Source organism: Phyllobates terribilis, unplaced genomic scaffold, assembly GCF_046119375.1.
Source record: "Phyllobates terribilis strain yellow unplaced genomic scaffold, ASM4611937v1 Scaffold_1__5_contigs__length_1240528914, whole genome shotgun sequence".
Lineage (NCBI taxonomy): Eukaryota > Metazoa > Chordata > Amphibia > Anura > Dendrobatidae > Phyllobates > Phyllobates terribilis.
The window spans coordinates 618,892,701-618,915,751 of record NW_027362761.1 but is presented as its reverse complement, the minus strand read 5'-3'; the positions used below and the strand labels follow the sequence as shown (position 1 = coordinate 618,915,751).

The 23,051-nt window shown below is 57.0% G+C and overlaps 1 protein-coding gene across 2 annotated transcripts in view; it reads left to right on the top strand.

Moving 5' to 3' along the window:
* LOC141273002 (uncharacterized) overlaps window positions 1-23,051 on the top strand; it is a 114,252-nt gene that overhangs the window by 57,184 nt on the left and 34,017 nt on the right. For both annotated transcript variants that reach the window (XM_073684290.1, XM_073684284.1), the window contains exons 7-8: window positions 8,569-8,650; window positions 12,774-12,857. In XM_073684290.1, the coding sequence (XP_073540391.1) occupies window positions 8,569-8,650; window positions 12,774-12,857 (166 nt within the window). The remainder of the gene's footprint in view (window positions 1-8,568; window positions 8,651-12,773; window positions 12,858-23,051) is intronic.

The window sequence follows — 23,051 nt, the reverse complement described above, 5'->3', positions numbered from 1 at the left end:
GCTAGATACCTGCACAGCACAGAGCACACCTCAGGTAGATGATGGCTCTGCACAGAGTACAACTCAGGTAGATACCTGCCCAGCACAGAGCACACCTCAGGTAGATGATGGCTCTGCACAGCGCACACATCAGGTAGATACCTGCACAGCACAGAGCACACCTCAGGTAGATGATGGCACTGCACAGAGCACACCTCAGGTAGATAATGGCACTGCACAGCGCACACCTCAGGTAGATGATGGCACTGCACAGAGCATACCTCAGGTAGATGATGGCACTGAACAGAGCACACCTCAGGTAGATGATGGCACTGCACAGAGCACACCTCAGGTAGATGATGGCACTGCACAGAGCACACTTCAGGTAGATGATGGCACTGCGCAGAGCACACCTCAGGTAGATGATGGCACTGCACAGCGCACACCTCAGGTAGATGATGGCACTGCACAGAGCACACTTCAGGTAGATGATGGCACAGCACAGAGCACACCTCAGGTAGATGATGGCACTGCACAGCGCACACATCAGGTAGATGATGGCACTGCACAGAGCGCACCTCAGGTAGATGATGGCTCTGCACAGCGCACAAATCAGGTAGATACCTGCACAGCACAGAGCACACCTCAGGTAGATGATGGCATTGCACAGCGCACACCTCAGGTAGATGATGGCACTGCACAGAGCACACTTCAGGTAGATGATGGCACTGCACAGAGCACACATCAGGTAGATGATGGCACTGCACAGATCACACTTCAGGTAGATGATGGCACTGCACAGAGCACACATCAGGTAGATGATGGCACTGCACAGCGCACACATTAGGTAGATACCTGCACAGCACAGAGCACACCTCAGGTAGATGATGGCACTGAACGGAGCACACCTCAGGTAGATGATGGCACTGAACGGAGCACACCTCAGGTAGATGATGGCTCTGCACAGAGCACACCTCAGGTAGATGATGGCACTGCACAGAGCACACCTCAGGTAGATGATGGCACTGCACAGAGCACACCTCAGGTAGATACCTGCACAGCACAGAGCACACCTCAGGTAGATGATGGCTCTGCACAGAGTACACCTCAGGTAGATACCTGCCCAGCACAGAGCACACCTCAGGTAGATGATGGCTCTGCACAGCGCACACATCAGGTAGATACCTGCACAGCACAGAGCACACCTCAGGTAGATGATGGCACTGCACAGAGCACACCTCAGGTAGATAATGGCACTGCACAGCGCACACCTCAGGTAGATGATGGCACTGCACAGAGCATACCTCAGGTAGATGATGGCACTGAACAGAGCACACCTCAGGTAGATGATGGCACTGCACAGAGCACACCTCAGGTAGATGATGGCACTGCACAGAGCACACTTCAGGTAGATGATGGCACTGCACAGAGCACACCTCAGGTAGATGATGGCACTGCACAGCGCACACCTCAGGTAGATGATGGCACTGCACAGAGCACACTTCAGGTAGATGATGGCACAGCACAGAGCACACCTCAGGTAGATGATGGCACTGCACAGCGCACACATCAGGTAGATGATGGCACTGCACAGAGCGCACCTCAGGTAGATGATGGCTCTGCACAGCGCACAAATCAGGTAGATACCTGCACAGCACAGAGCACACCTCAGGTAGATGATGGCACTGCACAGCGCACACCTCAGGTAGATGATGGCACTGCACAGAGCACTCCTCAGGTAGATGATGGCACTGCACAGAGCACACCTCAGGTAGATGATGGCACTGAATGGAGCACACCTCTGGTAGATGATGGCACTGCACAGAGCACACCTCAGGTAGATGATGGCACTGCACAGAGCACACCTCAGGTAGATGATGGCACTGCACAGAGCACACCTCAGGTAGATGATGGCACTGCACAGAGCACACCTCAGGTAGATGATGGCACTGCACAGAGCACACCTCAGGTAGATGATGGCACTGCACAGCGCACACATCAGGTAGATGATGGCACTGCACAGAGCACACCTCAGGTAGATGATGGCACTGAACGGAGCACACCTCAGGTAGATGATCGCACTGCACAGAGCACACCTCAGGTAGATGATGGCACTGCACAGCGCACACATCAGGTAGATGATGGCACTGCACAGAGCACACCTCAGGTAGATGATGGCACTGCACAGAGCGCACCTCAGGTAGCTGATGGCACTGCACAGAGCACACCTCAGGTAGATGATGGCACTGCACAGAGTACACCTCAGGTAGATGATGGCACTGCACAGAGCACACCTCAGGTAGATGATGGCACTGCACAGAGCACACCTCAGGTAGATGATGGCACTGAACAGAGCACACCTCAGGTAGATGATGGCACTGAACGGAGCACACCTCAGGTAGATGATGGCACTGCACGGAGCACACCTCAGGTAGATGATGGCACTGCACAGCGCACACATCAGGTAGATACCTGCACAGCACAGAGCACACCTCAGGTAGATGATGGCACTGCACAGAGCACACCTCAGGTAGATGATGGCACTGCACAGCGCACACCTCAGGTAGATGATGGCACTGCACAGAGCACACCTCAGGTAGATGATGGCACTGCACAGAGCACACCTCAGGTAGATGATGGCACTGCACAGAGCACACCTCAGGTAGATGATGGCACTGAACAGAGCACACCTCAGGTAGATGATGGCACTGCACAGAGCACACCTCAGGTAGATGATGGCACTGCACAGAGCACACCTCAGGTAGATGATGGCTCTGCATAGAGCACACCTCAGGTAGATGATGGCACTGCACAGAGCACACCTCAGGTAGATGATGGCACTGAACAGAGCACACCTCAGGTAGATGATGGCACTGCACAGAGCACACCTCAGGTAGATGATGGCACTGCACAGAGCACACTTCAGGTAGATGATGGCACTGCACAGAGCACACCTCAGGTAGATGATGGCACTGCACAGCGCACACCTCAGGTAGATGATGGCACTGCACAGAGCACACTTCAGGTAGATGATGGCACAGCACAGAGCACACCTCAGGTAGATGATGGCACTGCACAGCGCACACATCAGGTAGATGATGGCACTGCACAGAGCGCACCTCAGGTAGATGATGGCACTGCACAGCGCACAAATCAGGTAGATACCTGCACAGCACAGAGCACACCTCAGGTAGATGATGGCACTGCACAGCGCACACCTCAGGTAGATGATGGCACTGCACAGAGCACACCTCAGGTAGATGATGGCACTGCACAGAGCACACCTCAGGTAGATGATGGCACTGAATGGAGCACACCTCTGGTAGATGATGGCACTGCACAGAGCACACCTCAGGTAGATGATGGCACTGCACAGAGCACACCTCAGGTAGATGATGGCACTGCACAGAGCACACCTCAGGTAGATGATGGCACTGCACAGAGCACACCTCAGGTAGATGATGGCACTGCACAGCGCACACATCAGGTAGATGATGGCACTGCACAGATCACACCTCAGGTAGATGATGGCACTGAACGGAGCACACCTCAGGTAGATGATGGCACTGCACAGAGCACACCTCAGGTAGATGATGGCACTGCACAGCGCACACATCAGGTAGATGATGGCACTGCACAGAGCACACCTCAGGTAGATGATGGCTCTGCACAGCGCACAAATCAGGTAGATACCTGCACAGCACAGAGCACACCTCAGGTAGATGATGGCACTGCACAGCGCACACCTCAGGTAGATGATGGCACTGCACAAAGCACTCCTCAGGTAGATGATGGCACTGCACAGAGCACACCTCAGGTAGATGATGGCACTGAATGGAGCACACCTCTGGTAGATGATGGCACTGCACAGAGCACACCTCAGATAGATGATGGCACTGCACAGAGCACACCTCAGGTAGATGATGGCACTGCACAGAGCACACCTCAGGTAGATGATGGCACTGCACAGAGCACACCTCAGGTAGATGATGGCACTGCACAGCGCACACATCAGGTAGATGATGGCACTGCACAGAGCACACCTCAGGTAGATGATGGCACTGAACGGAGCACACCTCAGGTAGATGATGGCACTGCACAGAGCACACCTCAGGTAGATGATGGCACTGCACAGCGCACACATCAGGTAAATGATGGCACTGCACAGAGCACACCTCAGGTAGATGATGGCACTGAACGGAGCACACCCCAGGTAGATGATGGCACTGCACAGAGCACACCTCAGGTAGATGATGGCACTGCACAGCGCACACATCAGGTAGATGATGGCACTGAACGGAGCACACCTCAGGTAGATGATGGCACTGCACAGAGCACACCTCAGGTAGATGATGGCACTGCACAGCGCACACATCAGGTAGATGATGGCACTGCACAGAGCACACCTCAGGTAGATGATGGCTCTGCACAGCGCACACATCAGGTAGATACCTGCACAGCACAGAGCACACCTCAGGTAGATGATGGCACTGCACAGAGCACACCTCAGGTAGATGATGGCATTGCACAGAGCACACCTCAGGTAGATGATGGCACTGCACAGCGCACACCTCAGGTAGATGATGGCACTGCACAGAGCATACCTCAGGTAGATGATGGCACTGAACAGAGCACACCTCAGGTAGATGATGGCACTGCACAGAGCACACCTCAGGTAGATGATGGCACTGCACAGAGCACACCTCAGGTAGATGATGGCACTGCACAGAGCACACTTCAGGTAGATGATGGCACTGCACAGAGCACACCTCAGGTAGATGATGGCACTGCACAGCGCACACCTCAGGTAGATGATGGCACTGCACAGCGCACACCTCAGGTAGATGATGGCACTGCACAGAGCACACTTCAGGTAGATGATGGCACAGGACAGAGCACACCTCAGGTAGATGATGGCACTGCACAGCGCACACCTCAGGTAGATGATGGCACTGCACAGAGCACACCTCAGGTAGATGATGGCACTGCACAGAGCACACCTCAGGTAGATGATGGCACTGAATGGAGCACACCTCTGGTTGATGATGGCACTGCACAGAGCACACCTCAGGTAGATGATGGCACTGCACAGAGCACACCTCAGGTAGATGATGGCACTGCACAGAGCACACCTCAGGTAAATGATGGCACTGCACAGAGCACACCTCAGGTAGATGATGGCACTGCACAGCGCACACATCAGGTAGATGATGGCACTGCACAGAGCACACCTCAGGTAGATGATGGCACTGAACGGAGCACACCTCAGGTAGATGATGGCACTGCACAGAGCACACCTCAGGTAGATGATGGCACTGCACAGCGCACACATCAGGTAGATGATGGCACTGCACAGAGCACACCTCAGGTAGATGATGGCTCTGCACAGCGCACAAATCAGGTAGATACCTGCACAGCACAGAGCACACCTCAGGTAGATGATGGCACTGCACAGCGCACACCTCAGGTAGATGATGGCACTGCACAAAGCACTCCTCAGGTAGATGATGGCACTGCACAGAGCACACCTCAGGTAGATGATGGCACTGAATGGAGCACACCTCTGGTAGATGATGGCACTGCACAGAGCACACCTCAGGTAGATGATGGCACTGCACAGAGCACACCTCAGGTAGATGATGGCACTGCACAGAGCACACCTCAGGTAGATGATGGCACTGCACAGAGCACACCTCAGGTAGATGATGGCACTGCACAGCGCACACATCAGGTAGATGATGGCACTGCACAGAGCACACCTCAGGTAGATGATGGCACTGAACGGAGCACACCTCAGGTAGATGATGGCACTGCACAGAGCACACCTCAGGTAGATGATGGCACTGCACAGCGCACACATCAGGTAGATGATGGCACTGCACAGAGCACACCTCAGGTAGATGATGGCTCTGCACAGCGCACAAATCAGGTAGATACCTGCACAGCACAGAGCACACCTCAGGTAGATGATGGCACTGCACAGCGCACACCTCAGGTAGATGATGGCACTGCACAAAGCACTCCTCAGGTAGATGATGGCACTGCACAGAGCACACCTCAGGTAGATGATGGCACTGAATGGAGCACACCTCTGGTAGATGGTGGCACTGCACGGAGCACACCTCAGGTAGATGATGGCACTGCACAGAGCACACCTCAGGTAGATGATGGCACTGCACAGAGCACACCTCAGGTAGATGATGGCACTGCACAGAGCACACCTCAGGTAGATGATGGCACTGCACAGCGCACACATCAGGTAGATGATTGCACTGCACAGAGCACACCTCAGGTAGATGATGGCACTGAACGGAGCACACCTCAGGTAGATGATGGCACTGCACAGAGCACACCTCAGGTAGATGATGGCACTGCACAGCGCACACATCAGGTAGATGATGGCACTGCACAGAGCACACCTCAGGTAGATGATGGCACTGCACAGAGCACACCTCAGGTAGATGATGGCACTGCACAGAGCACACCTCAGGTAGATGATGGCACTGCACAGAGCGCACCTCAGGTAGATGATGGCACTGCACAGAGCGCACCTCAGGTAGATGATGGCACTGCACAGCGCACATATCAGGTAGATGATGGCACTGCACAGAGCACACCTCAGGTAGATGATGGCACTGAATGGAGCACACCTCTGGTAGATGATGGCACTGCACAGAGCACACCTCAGGTAGATGATGGCACTGCACAGAGCACACCTCAGGTAGATGATGGCACTGCACAGAGCATACCTCAGGTAGATGATGGCACTGCACAGAGCACACCTCAGGTAGATGATGGCACTGCACAGAGCACACCTCAGGTAGATGATGGCACTGAACAGAGCACACCTCAGGTAGATGATGGCACTGCACAGAGCACACATCAGGTAGATACCTGCACAGCACAGAGCACACCTCAGGTAGATGATGGCACTGCACAGCGCACACATCAGGTAGATACCTGCACAGCACAGAGCACACCTCAGGTAGATGATGGCACTGCACAGAGCGCATCTCAGGTAGATGATGGCACTGCACAGAGCACACCTCAGGTAGATGATGGCACAGCACAGAGCACACCTCAGGTAGATGATGGCACTGCACAGAGCACACCTCAGGTAGATGATGGCACTGCACAGAGCACACCTCAGGTAGATGATGGCACTGCACAGAGCACACCTCAGGTAGATGATGGCACTGCACAGAGCACACCTCAGGTAGATGATGGCACTGCACAGAGCGCACCTCAGGTAGATGATGGCACTGCACAGCGCACACATCAGGTAGATGATGGCACTGCACAGAGCACACCTCAGGTAGATGATGGCACTGCACAGAGCACACATCAGGTAGATGATGGCACTGCACGGAGCACACCTCAGGTAGATGATGGCACTGCACAGCGCACCCATCAGGTAGATGATGGCACTGCACAGAGCATACCTCAGGTAGATGATGGCACTGCACAGAGCACACATCAGGTAGATACCTGCACAGCACAGAGCGCACCTCAGGTAGATACCTGCACAGCACAGAGCACACCTCAGGTAGATGATGGCACTGCACAGAGCACACCTCAGGTAGATGATGGCACTGCACAGAGCACACCTCAGGTAGATGATGGCACTGCACAGAGCACACCTCAGGTAGATGATGGCACTGCACAGAGTATACCTTAGGTAGATGATGGCACTGCACAGAGCACACCTCAGGTAGATGATGGCACTGCACAGAGTACACATCAGGTAGATGATGGCACTGCACAGAGCACACCTCAGGTAGATGATGGCAGTGCACAGAGCACACCTCAGGTAGATGATGACACTGCACAGAGCACATATCAGGTAGATGATGGCACTGCACAGAGCACACCCCGAATAGATGATGGCACTGCACAGTGCACACCTCACGTAGATGATGGCACTGCACAGAGCACACCCCGGATAGATGATGGCACTGCACAGTGCACACCTCAGGTAGCTGATGGCACTGCACAGAGCACACCTCAGGTAGATGATGGCACTGCACAGAGCACACCTCAGGTAGATGATGGCACTGCACAGAGCACACCCCGGATAGATGATGGCACTGCACAGTGCACACCTCAGGTAGCTGATGGCACTGCACAGAGCACACCTCAGGTAGATGATGGCACTGCACAGAGTACACCTCAGGTAGATGATGGCACTGCACAGAGCACACCTCTGGTAGATGATGGCACTGCACAGCGCACACATCAGGTAGATGATGGCACTGCACAGAGCACATATTAGGTAGATGATGGCACTGCACAGCGCACACCTCAGGTAGATGATGGCACAGCACAGAGCACACCTCAAGTAGATGATGGCACTGCACAGAGCACACCTCAGGTAGATGATGGCACTGCACAGCTCACACATCAGGTAGATGATGGCACTGCACAGCGCACACATCAGGTAGATACCTTCACAGCAGGCGGACATCACACAGGCAGCGCAGCACAGAACCCTTAATCAGACGCGGGCACATAAGAAAGCTAGGCACCCGCAGGAGCAGCAGGCAGGATCCCTTCTCCTTCTCCTGGTGACCCTTTATTTTGCTTTTACAGTCAGACGGAGCCGCTATCAGTAGTCGGCTCCCCATATTGGATGGCCCCTGAGGTCCTGCGGGGGGATGTGTACAACGAGAAGGTGAGAAGCTGCTGCTGCTTTTCATATATGATTTGTGGTGATCACTGTCCCTCACCCCGCTCCTCTCACCCTTCTCTCTCCCCCCTCACACTACTCCTCTCTCCCCTCACCTTGCTCCTCTCTCCCCTCACCTTGCTCCTCTCTCCCCTCACCTTGCTCCTCTCTCCCCTCACCTTGCTCCTCTCCCCCCTTACCCTGCTCCTCTCTCCCTCTCCCCTCACCCTGCTCCTCTCTCCCTCTCCCCTCACCCTGCTCCTCTCTCCCTCTCCCCTCACCCTGCTCCTCTCTCCTCTCACCCTGCTCCTCTCTCCCCTCACCCTGCTCCTCTCTCCCCTCACCCTGCTCCTCTCTCCCCTCACCCTGGTCTTCTCTCCCCTCACCCTGCTCCTCTCTCCCCTCACCCTGCTCCTCTCTCCCCTCACCCTGCTCCCCTCACCCTGCTCCTCTCTCCCCTCACCCTGCTCCTCTCTCCCCTCACCCTGCTCCTCTCTCCCCTCACCCTGCTCCTCTCTCCCCTCACACTGCTCCTCTCTCGCCTCACCCTGCTCCTCTCTCCCCTCACACTGCTCCTCTCTCGCCTCACCCTGCTCCTCTCTCCCCTCACCCTGCTCCTCTCTCCCCTCACCCTGCTCCTCTCTCCCCTCACCCTGCTCCTCTCTCCCCTCACCCTGCTCCTCTCTCCCCTCACCCTGCTCCTCTCTCCCCTCACCCTGCTCTTCTCTCCCCTCACCCTGCTCTTCTCTCCCCTCACCCTACTCTTCTCTCCCCTCACCCTGCTACTCTCTCCCCTCACCCTGCTCTTCTCTCCCCTCACCCTGCTCTTCTCTCCCCTCACCCTGCTCTTCTCTCCCCTCACCCTGCTCTTCTCTCCCCTCACCCTGCTCTTCTCTCCCCTCACCCTGCTCTTCTCTCCCCTCACCCTGCTCTTCTCTCCCCTCACCCTGCTCTTCTCTCCCCTCACCCTGCTCTTCTCTCCCCTCACCCTGCTCTTCTCTCCCCTCACCCTGCTCTTCTCTCCCCTCACCCTGCTCTTCTCTCCCCTCACCCTGCTCTTCTCTCCCCTCACCCTGCTCTTCTCTCCCCTCACCCTGCTCTTCTCTCCCCTCACCCTGCTCTTCTCTCCCCTCACCCTGCTCTTCTCTCCCCTCACCCTGCTCTTCTCTCCCCTCACCCTGCTCTTCTCTCCCCTCACCCTGCTCTTCTCTCCCCTCACCCTGCTCTTCTCTCCCCTCACCCTGCTCTTCTCTCCCCTCACCCTGCTCTTCTCTCCCCTCACCCTGCTCTTCTCTCCCCTCACCCTGTTCCTCTCTCCCCCCCTCACCCTGTTCCTCTCTCCCCCCCTCACCCTGTTCCACTCTCCCCCCCTCACCCTGTTCCACTCTCCCCCCCTCACCCTGTTCCACTCTCCCCCCCCTCACCCTGTTCCTCTCTCCCCCCCTCACCCTGTTCCTCTCTCCCCCCCTCACCCTGTTCCTCTCTCCCCCCCTCACCCTGTTCCTCTCTCCCCCCCTCACCCTGTTCCTCTCTCCCCCCCTCACCCTGTTCCTCTCTCCCCCCCTCACCCTGTTCCTCTCTCCCCCCCTCACCCTGTTCCTCTCTCCCCCCCTCACCCTGTTCCTCTCTCCCCCCCTCACCCTGTTCCTCTCTCCCCCCCTCACCCTGTTCCTCTCTCCCCCCCTCACCCTGTTCCTCTCTCCCCCCCCTCACCCTGTTCCTCTCTCCCCCCCCTCACCCTGTTCCTCTCTCCCCCCCCTCACCCTGTTCCTCTCTCCGCCCCCTCACCCTGCTCCTCCCCCCCCTCACCCTGTTCCTCTCTAATCCCCGTCACCCTGCTCCTCTCTCCTCCCCGTCACCCTGCTCCTCTCCCCCCCCTCACCCTGTTCCTCTCTCCCCCCCTCACCCTGTTCCTCTCTCCCCCCCTCACCCTGTTCCTCTCTCCCCACCTCACCCTGTTCCTCTCTCCCCCTGTTCCTCTCTCCCCCCCTCACCCTGTTCCTCTCTCCCCCCTCACCCTGTTCCTCTCTCCCCCCTCACCCTGTTCCTCTCTCCCCCCCTCACCCTGTTCCTCTCTCCCCCCCTCACCCTGTTCCTCTCTCCCCCCCTCACCCTGTTCCTCTCTCCCCACCTCACCCTGTTCCTCTCTCCCCCTGTTCCTCTCTCCCCCCCTCACCCTGTTCCTCTCTCCCCCCCTCACCCTGTTCCTCTCTCCCCCCCTCACCCTGTTCCTCTCTCCCCCCTCACCCTGTTCCTCTCTCCCCCCCTCACCCTGTTCCTCTCTCCCCCCCTCACCCTGCTCCTCTCTCCTCCCCGTCACCCTGCTCCTCTCTCCTCCCCGTCACCCTGCTCCTCTCTCCTCCCCGTCACCCTGCTCCTCTCTCCTCCCCGTCACCCTGCTCCTCTCTCCTCCCCGTCACCCTGCTCCTCTCTCCTCCCCGTCACCCTGCTCCTCTCTCCTCCCCGTCACCCTGCTCCTCTCTCCTCCCCGTCACCCTGCTCCTCTCTCCTCCCCGTCACCCTGCTCCTCTCTCCTCCCCGTCACCCTGCTCCTCTCTCCTCCCCGTCACCCTGCTCCTCTCTCCTCCCCGTCACCCTGCTCCTCTCTCCTCCCCGTCACCCTGCTCCTCTCTCCTCCCCGTCACCCTGCTCCTCTCTCCTCCCCGTCACCCTGCTCCTCTCTCCTCCCCGTCACCCTGCTCCTCTCTCCTCCCCGTCACCCTGCTCCTCTCTCCTCCCCGTCACCCTGCTCCTCTCTCCTCCCCGTCACCCTGCTCCTCTCTCCTCCCCGTCACCCTGCTCCTCTCTCCTCCCCGTCACCCTGCTCCTCTCTCCTCCCCGTCACCCTGCTCCTCTCTCCTCCCCGTCACCCTGCTCCTCTCTCCTCCCCGTCACCCTGCTCCTCTCTCCTCCCCGTCACCCTGCTCCTCTCTCCTCCCCGTCACCCTGCTCCTCTCTCCTCCCCGTCACCCTGCTCCTCTCTCCTCCCCGTCACCCTGCTCCTCTCTCCTCCCCGTCACCCTGCTCCTCTCTCCTCCCCGTCACCCTGCTCCTCTCTCCTTCCCGTCACCCTGCTCCTCTCTCCTTCCCGTCACCCTGCTCCTCTCTCCTCCCCGTCACCCTGCTCCTCTCTCCTCCCCGTCACCCTGCTCCTCTCTCCTCCCCGTCACCCTGCTCCTCTCTCCTCCCCGTCACCCTGCTCCTCTCTCCTCCCCGTCACCCTGCTCCTCTCTCCTCCCCGTCACCCTGCTCCTCTCTCCGCCCCCTCACCCTGCTCCTCTCTCCGCTCCTCACCCTGCTCCTCTCTCCTCCCCCTCACCCTGCTCCTCTCTCCGCCCCCTCACCCTGCTCCTCTCTCCGCCCCCTCACCCTGCTCCTCTATCCGCCCCCTCACCCTGCTCCTCTCTCCGCCCCCTCACCCTGCTCCTCTCTCCGCCCCCTCACCCTGCTCCTCTCTCCGCCCCCTCACCCTGCTCCTCTCTCCGCCCCCTCACCCTGCTCCTCTCTCCGCCCGCTCACCCTGCTCCTCTCTCCCCACCTCATCCTGCTCCTCTCTCCTCCCCCTCACCCTGCTCCTCTCTCCTCCCCCTCACCCTGCTCCTCTCTCCTCCCCCTCACCCTGCTCCTCTCTCCTCCCCCTCACCCTGCTCCTCTCTCCCCACCTCACCCTGCTCCTTTCTCCGCCCCCTCACCCTGCTCCTCTCTCCGCCCCCTCACCCTGCTCCTCTCTCCTCCCCTCACTCTGCTCCTCCCCGTCACCCTGCTCCTCTCTCCGCCCCCTCACCCTGCTCCTCTCTCCGCCCCCTCACCCTGCTCCTCTCTCCGCCCCCTCACCCTGCTCCTCTCTCCGCCCCCTCACCCTGCTCCTCTCTCCGCCCCCTCACCCTGCTCCTCTCTCCGCCCGCTCACCCTGCTCCTCTCTTCCCACCTCACCCTGCTCCTCTCTCCCCACCTCACCCTGCTCCTCTCTCCTCCCCCTCACCCTGTTCCTCTCTCCTCCCCCTCACCCTGCTCCTCTCTCCTCCCCCTCACCCTGCTCCTCTCTCCGCCCCCTCACCCTGCTCCTCTCTCCGCCCCCTCACCCTGCTCCTCTCTCCCCACCTCACCCCGCTCTTTTATCGCCCTCTAGGCTGATGTTTTTGCCTTTGGGATCATATTATGTGAGATAATCGCTCGGATTCCTGCAGACCCCGACTATCTTCCCCGCACTGAGGTGAGTCCTCCAGACCCTCGATATCCCCCCGCTCTGAGGTGAGTTCTGCTGACCCTCACTGTCCCCCCGCTCTGAGGTGAGTTCTGCTGACCCTCACTATCCCCCCGCTCTGAGGTGAGTCCTCCAGACCCTCGATATCCCCCCGCTCAGAGGTGAGTTCTGCAGACCCTCACTATCCCCCCGCACTGAGGTGATTCTTGCAGACCACACTATCCTCCCACACTGTGGTGATTCTTGCAGACCCTCACTATCCCCCCGCACTGAGATGATTCTTGCAGACCCTCACTATCCTCCCACACTGTGGTGATTCTTGCAGACCCTCACTATCCCCTCGCACTGAGATGATTCTTGCAGACCCTCACAATCCCTCCGCACTGAGGTGATTCTTGCAGACCCTCACTATCCTCCCACACTGAGGTGATTCTTGCAGACCCTCACTATCCCCCCGCACTGAGGTGATTCTTGCAGACCCTCACTATCCCCCTGCACTGAGGTGATTCTTGCAGACTCTCACTATCCTCCCACACTGAGATGATTCTTGCAGACCCTCACTATCCCCCGCACTGAGGTGATTCTTGCAGACCCTCACTATCCTCCCACACTGAGATGATCCTTGCAGACCCTCACTATCCCCCCCACACTGAGGTGATTCTTGCAGACCCTCACTATCCCCCGCACTGAGGTGATTCTTGCAGACCCTCACTATCCCTCCGCACTGAGGTGATTCTTGCAGACCCTCACTATCCTCCCACACTGAGGTGATTCTTGCAGACCCTCACTATCCCCCCGCACTGAGGTGATTCTTGCAGACCCACACTATCCCTCCGCACTGAGGTGATTCTTGCAGACCCTCACTATCCCCCACATTGAGATGATTCTTGCAGACCCTCACTATCCTCCCACACTGTGGTGATTCTTGCAGACCCTCACTATCCCTCCGCACTGAGGTGATTCTTGCAGACCCTCACTATCCTCCCACACTGAGGTGATTCTTGCAGACCCTCACTATCCCCCCGCACTGAGGTGATTCTTGCAGACCATCACTATCCCCCACACTGAGGTGATTCTTGCAGACCCTCACTATCCCCCCCGTACTGAGGTGATTCTTGCAGACCCTCACTATCCCCCACACTGAGGTGATTCTTGTAGACCCTGACTATCCCTCCGCACTGAGGTGATTCTTGCAGACCCTCACTATCCCCCCACACTGAGGTGATTCTTGCAGACCCTCACTGTCCCCCCGCACTGAGGTGATTCTTGCAGACCCTCACTATCCCCCACACTGAGGTGATTCTTGCAGACCCTCACTATCCCCCCGCACTGAGGTGATTCTTGCAGACCCTCACTATCCCTCCGCACTGAGGTGATTCTTGTAGACCCTCACTATCCCCCTGCACTGAGGTGATTCTTGCTGACCCTCACTATCCCCCTGCACTGAGGTGAGTTCTCCTGACCCTCACTATCCCTCGCACTGAGGTGATTCTTGCAGACCCTCACTATCCCCCCGCACTGAGGTGAGTTCTCCTGACCCTCACTATCCCTCGCACTGAGGTGATACTTGCAGACCCTCACTATCCCCCCGCACTGAGGTGATTCTTGTAGACCCTCACTATCCCCCTGCACTGAGGTGATTCTTGCTGACCCTCACTATCCCCCTGCACTGAGGTGATTCTTGCAGACCCTCACTATCCCCCCGCACTGAGGTGAGTTCTCCTGGCCCTCACTATCCCCCCGCACTGAAGTGATTCTTGCAGACCCTCACTATCCCCCCGCACTGATGTGAGTTCTCCTGACCCTCACTATCCCCCCTGCACTGAGGTGATTCTTGCAGACCCTCACTATCCCCCCCGCACTGAGGTGGTTCTTGCAGACCCTCACTATCCCCCTGCACTGAGGTGAGTTCTCCTGACCCTCACTAACCCCCCGCACTGAGGTGAGTTCTGCAGACCCTCACTATCCTCCCCGCACTGAGGTGGTTCTTGCAGACCCTCACTATCCCCCGCACTGAGGTGGTTCTTGCAGACCCTCACTATCCCCCCCGCACTGAGGTGGTACTTGCAGACCCTCACTATCCCCCCGCACTGAGGTGATTCTTGCAGACCCTCACTATCCCCCGCACGGAGGTGATTCTTGCTGACCCTCACTATCCTCCCACACTGAGGAGATTCTTGCAGACCCTCACTATCCCCCGCACTGAGGTGATTCTTGCAGACCCTCACTATCCCCCGCACTGTGGTGATTCTTGCAGACCCTCACTATCCCCCCGCACTGAGGTGATTCTTGCTGACCCTCACTATCCCTCGCACTGAGGTGATTCTTGCAGACCCTCACTATCCCTCGCACTGAGGTGATTCTTGCAGACCCTCACTATCCCCCCGCACTGAGGTGATTCTTGCTGACCCTCACTATCCCCCGCACTGAGGTGATTCTTGCAGACCCTCACTATCCCCCGCACTGTGGTGATTCTTGCAGACCCTCACTATCCCCCGCACTGAGGTGATTCTTGCTGACCCTCACTATCCCTCGCACTGAGGTGATTCTTGCAGACCCTCACTATCCCTCGCACTGAGGTGATTCTTGCAGACCCTCACTATCCCCCCGCACTGAGGTGATTCTTGCTGACCCTCACTATCCCCCCGCACTGAGGTGATTCTTGTAGACCCTCACTATCCCCCCCCGCACTGAGGTGATTCTTGCAGACCCTCACTGTCCCCCCGCACTTAGGTGATTCTTGTAGACCCTCACTATCCCCCCGCTCTGAGGTGATTCTTGCAGACCCTCTCTATCCCCCCACACTGAGGTGATTCTGGCAGACCCTCACTATCCCCCTGCACTGAGGTGATTCTTGCAGACCCTCACTGTCCCCCCCCGTACTGAGGTGATTCTTGCAGACCCTCACTATCCCCCCCGTACTGAGGTGATTCTTGCAGACCCTCACTATCCCCCTGCACTGAGGTGATTCTTGCAGACCCTCACTATCCCCCCCGCTCTGAGGTGATTCTTGCAGACCCTCAGTATCCCCCCGCACTGTGGTGATTCTTGCAGACCCTCACTATCCCCCGCACTGAGGTGATTCTTGCAGACCCTCACTATCCTCCGCACTGAGGTGATTCTTGCAGACCCTCACTATCCTCCCCGTACTGATGTGATTCTTGCAGACCCTTTCTATCACCCCCGTACTGAGGTGATTCTTGCAGACCCTCACTATCCCCCTGCACTGATGTGATTCTTGCAGACCCTCACTATCCCCCGCACTGTGGTGATTCTTGCAGACCCTCACTATCCTCCGCACTGAGGTGATTCTTGCAGACCCTCACTATCCTCCGGACTGAGGTGATTCTTGCAGACCCTCACTATCCCCCCCGTACTGATGTGATTCTTGCAGACCCTCACTATCCCCCCCCGTACTGATGTGATTCTTGCAGACCCTCACTACCCCCCACCGTACTGATGTGATTCTTGCAGACCCTTACTATCCCCCGCACTGAGGTGATTCTTGCAGACCCTCACTATCCCCCCGCACTGAGGTGATTCTTGCAGACCCTCACTATCCCTCGCACTGAGGTGATTCTTGCTGACCCTCACTATCCCCCTGCACTGAGGTGATTCTTGCTGACCCTCACTGTCCTCCCGCACTGAGGTGATTCTTGCAGACCCTCACCATCCCCCGCACTGAGGTGATTCTTGCAGACCCTCACTATCCCCCCGCACTGAAGTGATTCTTGCTGACCCTCACTATCCCTCGCACTGAGGTGATTCTTGCTGACCCTCACTATCCTCCCGCGCTGATGTGATTCTTGCTGACCCTCACTATCCCCCCGCACTGAGGTGATTATTGCAGACCCTCACTATCTCCTCGCACTGAGGTGATTCTTGCAGACCCTCACTGTCCTCCCGCACTGATGTGATTCTTGCTGACCCTCACTATCCCCCGCACTGAGGTGATTCTTGTAGACCCTCACTATCCCCCCGCACTGAGGTGATTCTTGCAGACCCTCACCATCCCCCGCACTGAGGTGATTCTTGCAGACCCTCACTATCCCCCCGCACTGAGGTGATTCTTGCAGACCCTCACTATCCCCCCGCACTGAGGTGATTCTTGCAGACCCTCACTATCCCTCGCACTGAGGTGATTCTTGCTGACCCTCACTATCCCCCCGCACTGAGGTGATTCTTGCTGACCCTCACTGTCCTCCCGCACTGATGTGATTCTTGCAGACCCTCATTATCCCCCCGCACTGAGGTGATTCTTGCAGACCCTCACTATCTCCTCGCACTGAGGTGATTCTTGCAGACCCTCACTATCCCCCTTCACTGAGGTGATTCTTGCAGACCCTCACTATCCCCCCGCACTGAAGTGATTCTTGCTGACCCTCACTATCCCTCGCTCTGAGGTGATTCTTGCTGACCCTCACTATCCTCCCGCGCTGATGTGATTCTTGCTGACCCTCACTATCCCCCCGCACTGAGGTGATTATTGCAGACCCTCACTATCTCCTCGCACTGAGGTGATTCTTGCAGACCCTCACTGTCCTCCCGCACTGATGTGATTCTTGCTGACCCTCACTATCCCCCGCACTGAGGTGATTCTTGTAGACCCTCACTATCCCCCCGCACTGAGGTGATTCTTGCAGACCCTCACTATCCCCCGCACTGAGGCGAGTTCTGCAGACTCTCACTATCCCCCCGCACTGAGGTGATTCTTGCTGACCCTCACTATCCCCCGCACTGAGGTGATTCTTGCAGACTCTCACTATCCCCCCTGTACTGAGGTGATTCTTGCAGACCCTCACTATCCCCCTGCACTGAGGTGATTCTTGCAGACCCTCACTATCCCCCGCACTGAGTTGATTCTTGCCGACCCTCACTATCCCCCGCACTGAGGTGATTCTTGCAGACCCTCACTATCCCCCCGCACTGAGGTGATTCTTGCAGACCCTCACTATCCCCCCGCACTGAGGTGATTCTTGCAGACCCTCACTATCCCTCGCACTGAGGTGATTCTTGCAGACCCTCACTATCCCCCTGCACTGAGGTGATTCTTGCAGACCCTCACTATCCCCCGCACTGAGTTGATTCTTGCAGACCCTCACTATCCCCCGCACTGAGGTGATTCTTGCAGACCCTCACTATCCCCCCGCACTGAGGTGATTCTTGCAGACCCTCACTATCCCCCTGCACTGAGTTGATTCTTGCAGACCCTCACTATCCCTCGCACTGAGGTGATTCTTGCAGACCCTCACTATCCCCCGCACTGAGTTGATTCTTGCAGACCCTCACTATCCCCCGCACTGAGGTGATTCTTGCAGACCCTCACTATCCCCCCGCACTGAGGTGATTCTTGCAGACCCTCACTATCCCCCTGCACTGAGGTGATACTTGCAGACCCTCACTATCCCCCGCACTGAGGTGATTCTTGCAGACCCTCACTATCCCCCTGCACTGAGGTGATTCTTGCAGACCCTCACTATCCCCCTGCACTGAGGTGATTCTTGCAGACCCTCACTATCCCCCTGCACTGAGGTGATTCTTGCAGACCCTCACTATCCCCCTGCACTGAGGTGATTCTTGCAGACCCTCACTATCCCCCCGCACTGTGGTGATTCTTGCAGACCCTCACTATCCTCCCGCACTGAGGTGATTCTTGCAGACCCTCACTATCCTCCCGCACTGATGTGATTCTTGCAGACCCTCACTATCCCCCTGCACTGAGGTGATTCTTGCAGACCCTCACTATCCCCCTGCACTGAGGTGATTCTTGCAGACCCTCACTATCCCCCTGCACTGAGGTGATTCTTGCAGACCCTCACTATCCCCCCGCACTGAGATGATTCTTGCAGACCCTCACTATCCCCCTGCACTGAGGTGATTCTTGCAGACCCTCACTATCCCCCTGCACTGAGGTGATTCTTGCAGACCCTCACTATCCCTCCGCACTGAGGTGATTCTTGCAGACCCTCACTATCCCTCCGCACTGAGGTGATTCTTGCAGACCCTCACTATCCTCCCGCACTGAGGTGGTTCTTGCAGACCCTCACTATCCCCCTGCACTGAGGTGATTCTTGCAGACCCTCACTATCCCCCTGCACTGAGGTGATTCTTGCAGACCCTCACTATCCCCCTGCACTGAGGTGATTCTTGCAGACCCTCACTATCCCCCGCACTGAGGTGATTCTTGCAGACCCTCACTATCCCCCTGCACTGAGGTGATTCTTGCAGACCCTCACTATCCCCCTGCACTGAGGTGATTCTTGCAGACCCTCACTATCCCCCTGCACTGAGGTGATACTTGCAGACCCTCACTATCCCCCGCACTGAGGTGATTCTTGCAGACCCTCACTATCCCCCCGCACTGAGGTGATTCTTGCAGACCCTCACTATCCCCCTGCACTGAGGTGATTCTTGCAGACCCTCACTATCCCCCTGCACTGAGGTGATTCTTGCAGACCCTCACTATCCCCCTGCACTGAGGTGATTCTTGCAGACCCTCACTATCCCCCTGCACTGAGGTGATTCTTGCAGACCCTCACTATCCCCCTGCACTGAGGTGATTCTTGCAGACCCTCACTATCCCCCTGCACTGAGTTGATTCTTGCAGACCCTCACTATCCCCCTGCACTGAGGTGATTCTTGCAGACCCTCACTATCCCCCCGCACTGAGGTGATTCTTGCAGACCCTCACTATCCTCCCGCACTGAGGTGATTCTTGCAGACCCTCACTATCCCCCGCACTGAGGTGATTCTTGCAGACCCTCACTATCCTCCCGCACTGATGTGATTCTTGCAGACCCTCACTATCCCCCTGCACTGAGGTGATTCTTGCAGACCCTCACTATCCCCCTGCACTGAGGTGATTCTTGCAGACCCTCACTATCCCCCTGCACTGAGGTGATTCTTGCAGACCCTCACTATCCCCCCGCACTGAGATGATTCTTGCAGACCCTCACTATCCCCCTGCACTGAGGTGATTCTTGCAGACCCTCACTATCCCCCTGCACTGAGGTGATTCTTGCAGACCCTCACTATCCCTCCGCACTGAGGTGATTCTTGCAGACCCTCACTATCCCTCCGCACTGAGGTGATTCTTGCAGACCCTCACTATCCTCCCGCACTGAGGTGGTTCTTGCAGACCCTCACTATCCCCCTGCACTGAGGTGATTCTTGCAGACCCTCACTATCCCCCTGCACTGAGGTGATTCTTGCAGACCCTCACTATCCCCCCGCACTGAGGTGATTCTTGCAGACCCTCACTATCCCCCGCACTGAGATGATTCTTGCAGACCCTCACTATCCCGCCCCCCCATACTGAGGTGATTCTTGCAGACCCTCACTATCCCCATGCACTGAGGTGATTCTTGCAGACGCTCACTATCCCTCCGCACTGAGGTGATTCTTGCAGACCCTCACTATCCCCCCCCCCCATACTGAGGTGATTCTTGCAGACCCTCACTATCCCCCCCCCCCATACTGAGGTGATTCTTGCAGACCCTCACTATCCCCCGCACTGAGGTGATTCTTGCAGACCCTCACTACCCCCCTGCACTGAGGTGATTCTTGCAGACCCTCACTATCCCCCCGCACTGAGGTGATTCTTGCAGACCCTCACTATCCCCCTGCACTGAGGTGATTCTTGCAGACCCTCACTATCCCCCTGCACTGAGGTGATTCTTGCAGACCCTCACTATCCCCCGCACTGAGATGATTCTTGCAGACCCTCACTATCCCCCCCCCATACTGAGGTGATTCTTGCAGACCCTCACTATCCCCCCATACTGAGGTGATTCTTGCAGACCCTCACTATCCCCCCGCACTGAGGTGATTCTTGCAGACCCTCACTATCCTCCCGCACTGAGGTTATTCTTGCTGACCCTCACTATCCCCCTGCACTGAGGTGATTCTTGCAGACCCTCACTATCCCCCCCCCCATACTGAGGTGATTCTTGCAGACCCTCACTATCCCCATGCACTGAGGTGATTCTTGCAGACCCTCACTATCCCTCCGCACTGAGGTGATTCTTGCAGACCCTCACTATCCCCCCCCCCCATACTGAGGTGATTCTTGCAGACCCTCACTATCCCCATGCACTGAGGTGATTCTTGCAGACCCTCACTATCCCTCCGCACTGAGGTGATTCTTGCAGACCCTCACTATCCCCCGCACTGAGGTGATTCTTGCAGACCCTCACTATCCCCCCCCCCATACTGAGGTGATTCTTGCAGACCCTCACTATCCCCATGCACTGAGGTGATTCTTGCAGACCCTCACTATCCCTCCGCACTGAGGTGATTCTTTTCTTGCAGACCCTCACTATCCCCCGCACTGAGGTGATTCTTGCAGACCCTCACTACCCCCCTGCACTGAGGTGATTCTTGCAGACCCTCACTATCCCCCCGCACTGAGGTGGTTCTTGCAGACCCTCAATATCCCCCTGCACTGAGGTGGTTCTTGCAGACCCTCACTATCCCCCTGCACTGAGGTGATTCTTGCAGACCCTCACTATCCCCCTGCACTGAGGTGATTCTTGCTGACCCTCACTATCCCCCTGCACTGAGGTGATTCTTTCAGACCCTCACTATCCCCATGCACTGAGGTGATTCTTGCAGACCCTCACTATCCCCCTGCACTGAGGTGATTCTTGCAGACCCTCACTATCCCCCTGCACTGAGGTGATTCTTGCAGACCCTCACTATCCCCCGCACTGAGGTGATTCTTGCTGACCCTCACTATCCCCCCATACTGAGGTGATTCTTGCTGACCCTCACTATCCCCCGCACTGAGGTGATTCTTGCAGACCCTCACTATCCCCCCGCACTGAGGTGATTCTTGCAGACCCTCACTATCCCCCCGCACTGAGGTGGTTCTTGCAGACCCTCACTATCCCCCTGCACTGAGGTGATTCTTGCAGACCCTCACTATCCCCCTGCACTGAGGTGATTCTTGCAGACCCTCACTATCCCCCTGCACTGAGGTGATTCTTGCAGACTCTCACTATCCCCCTGCACTGAGGTGATTCTTGCAGACCCTCACTATCCCCCTGCACTGAGGTGATTCTTGCAGACCCTCACTATCCCCCTGCACTGAGGTGATTCTTGCAGACCCTCACTATCCCCCCGCACTGAGGTGATTCTTGCAGACCCTCACTATCCCCCCGCACTGAGGTGATTCTTGCAGACCCTCACTATCCTCCCGCACTGAGGTGATTCTTGCAGACCCTCACTATCCCCCGCACTGAGATGATTCTTGCAGACCCTCACTATCCTCCCGCACTGATGTGATTCTTGCAGACCCTCACTATCCCCCTGCACTGAGGTGATTCTTGCAGACCCTCACTATCCCCCTGCACTGAGGTGATTCTTGCAGACCCTCACTATCCCCCTGCACTGAGGTGATTCTTGCAGACCCTCACTATCCCCCCGCACTGAGATGATTCTTGCAGACCCTCACTATCCCCCTGCACTGAGGTGATTCTTGCAGACCCTCACTATCCCCCTGCACTGAGGTGATTCTTGCAGACCCTCACTATCCCTCCGCACTGAGGTGATTCTTGCAGACCCTCACTATCCCTCCGCACTGAGGTGATTCTTGCAGACCCTCACTATCCTCCCGCACTGAGGTGATTCTTGCAGACTATCCCCCTGCACTGAGGTGATTCTTGCAGACCCTCACTATCCCCCTGCACTGAGGTGATTCTTGCAGACCCTCACTATCCCCCCGCACTGAGGTGATTCTTGCAGACCCTCACTATCCCCCACACTGAGATGATTCTTGCAGACCCTCACTATCCCCCTGCACTGAGGTGATTCTTGCAGACCCTCACTATCCCCCTGCACTGAGGTGATTCTTGCAGACCCTCACTATCCCCCTGCACTGAGGTGATTCTTGCAGACCCTCACTATCCCCCCCCCCATACTGAGGTGATTCTTGCAGACCCTCACTATCCCCATGCACTGAGGTGATTCTTGCAGACCCTCACTATCCCTCCGCACTGAGGTGATTCTTGCAGACCCTCACTATCCCCCCGCACTGAGGTGATTCTTGCAGACCCTCACTATCCTCCCGCACTGAGGTGATTCTTGCTGACCCTCACTATCCCCCTGCACTGAGGTGATTCTTGCAGACCCTCACTATCCCCCCCCCATACTGAGGTGATTCTTGCAGACCCTCACTATCCCCATGCACTGAGGTGATTCTTG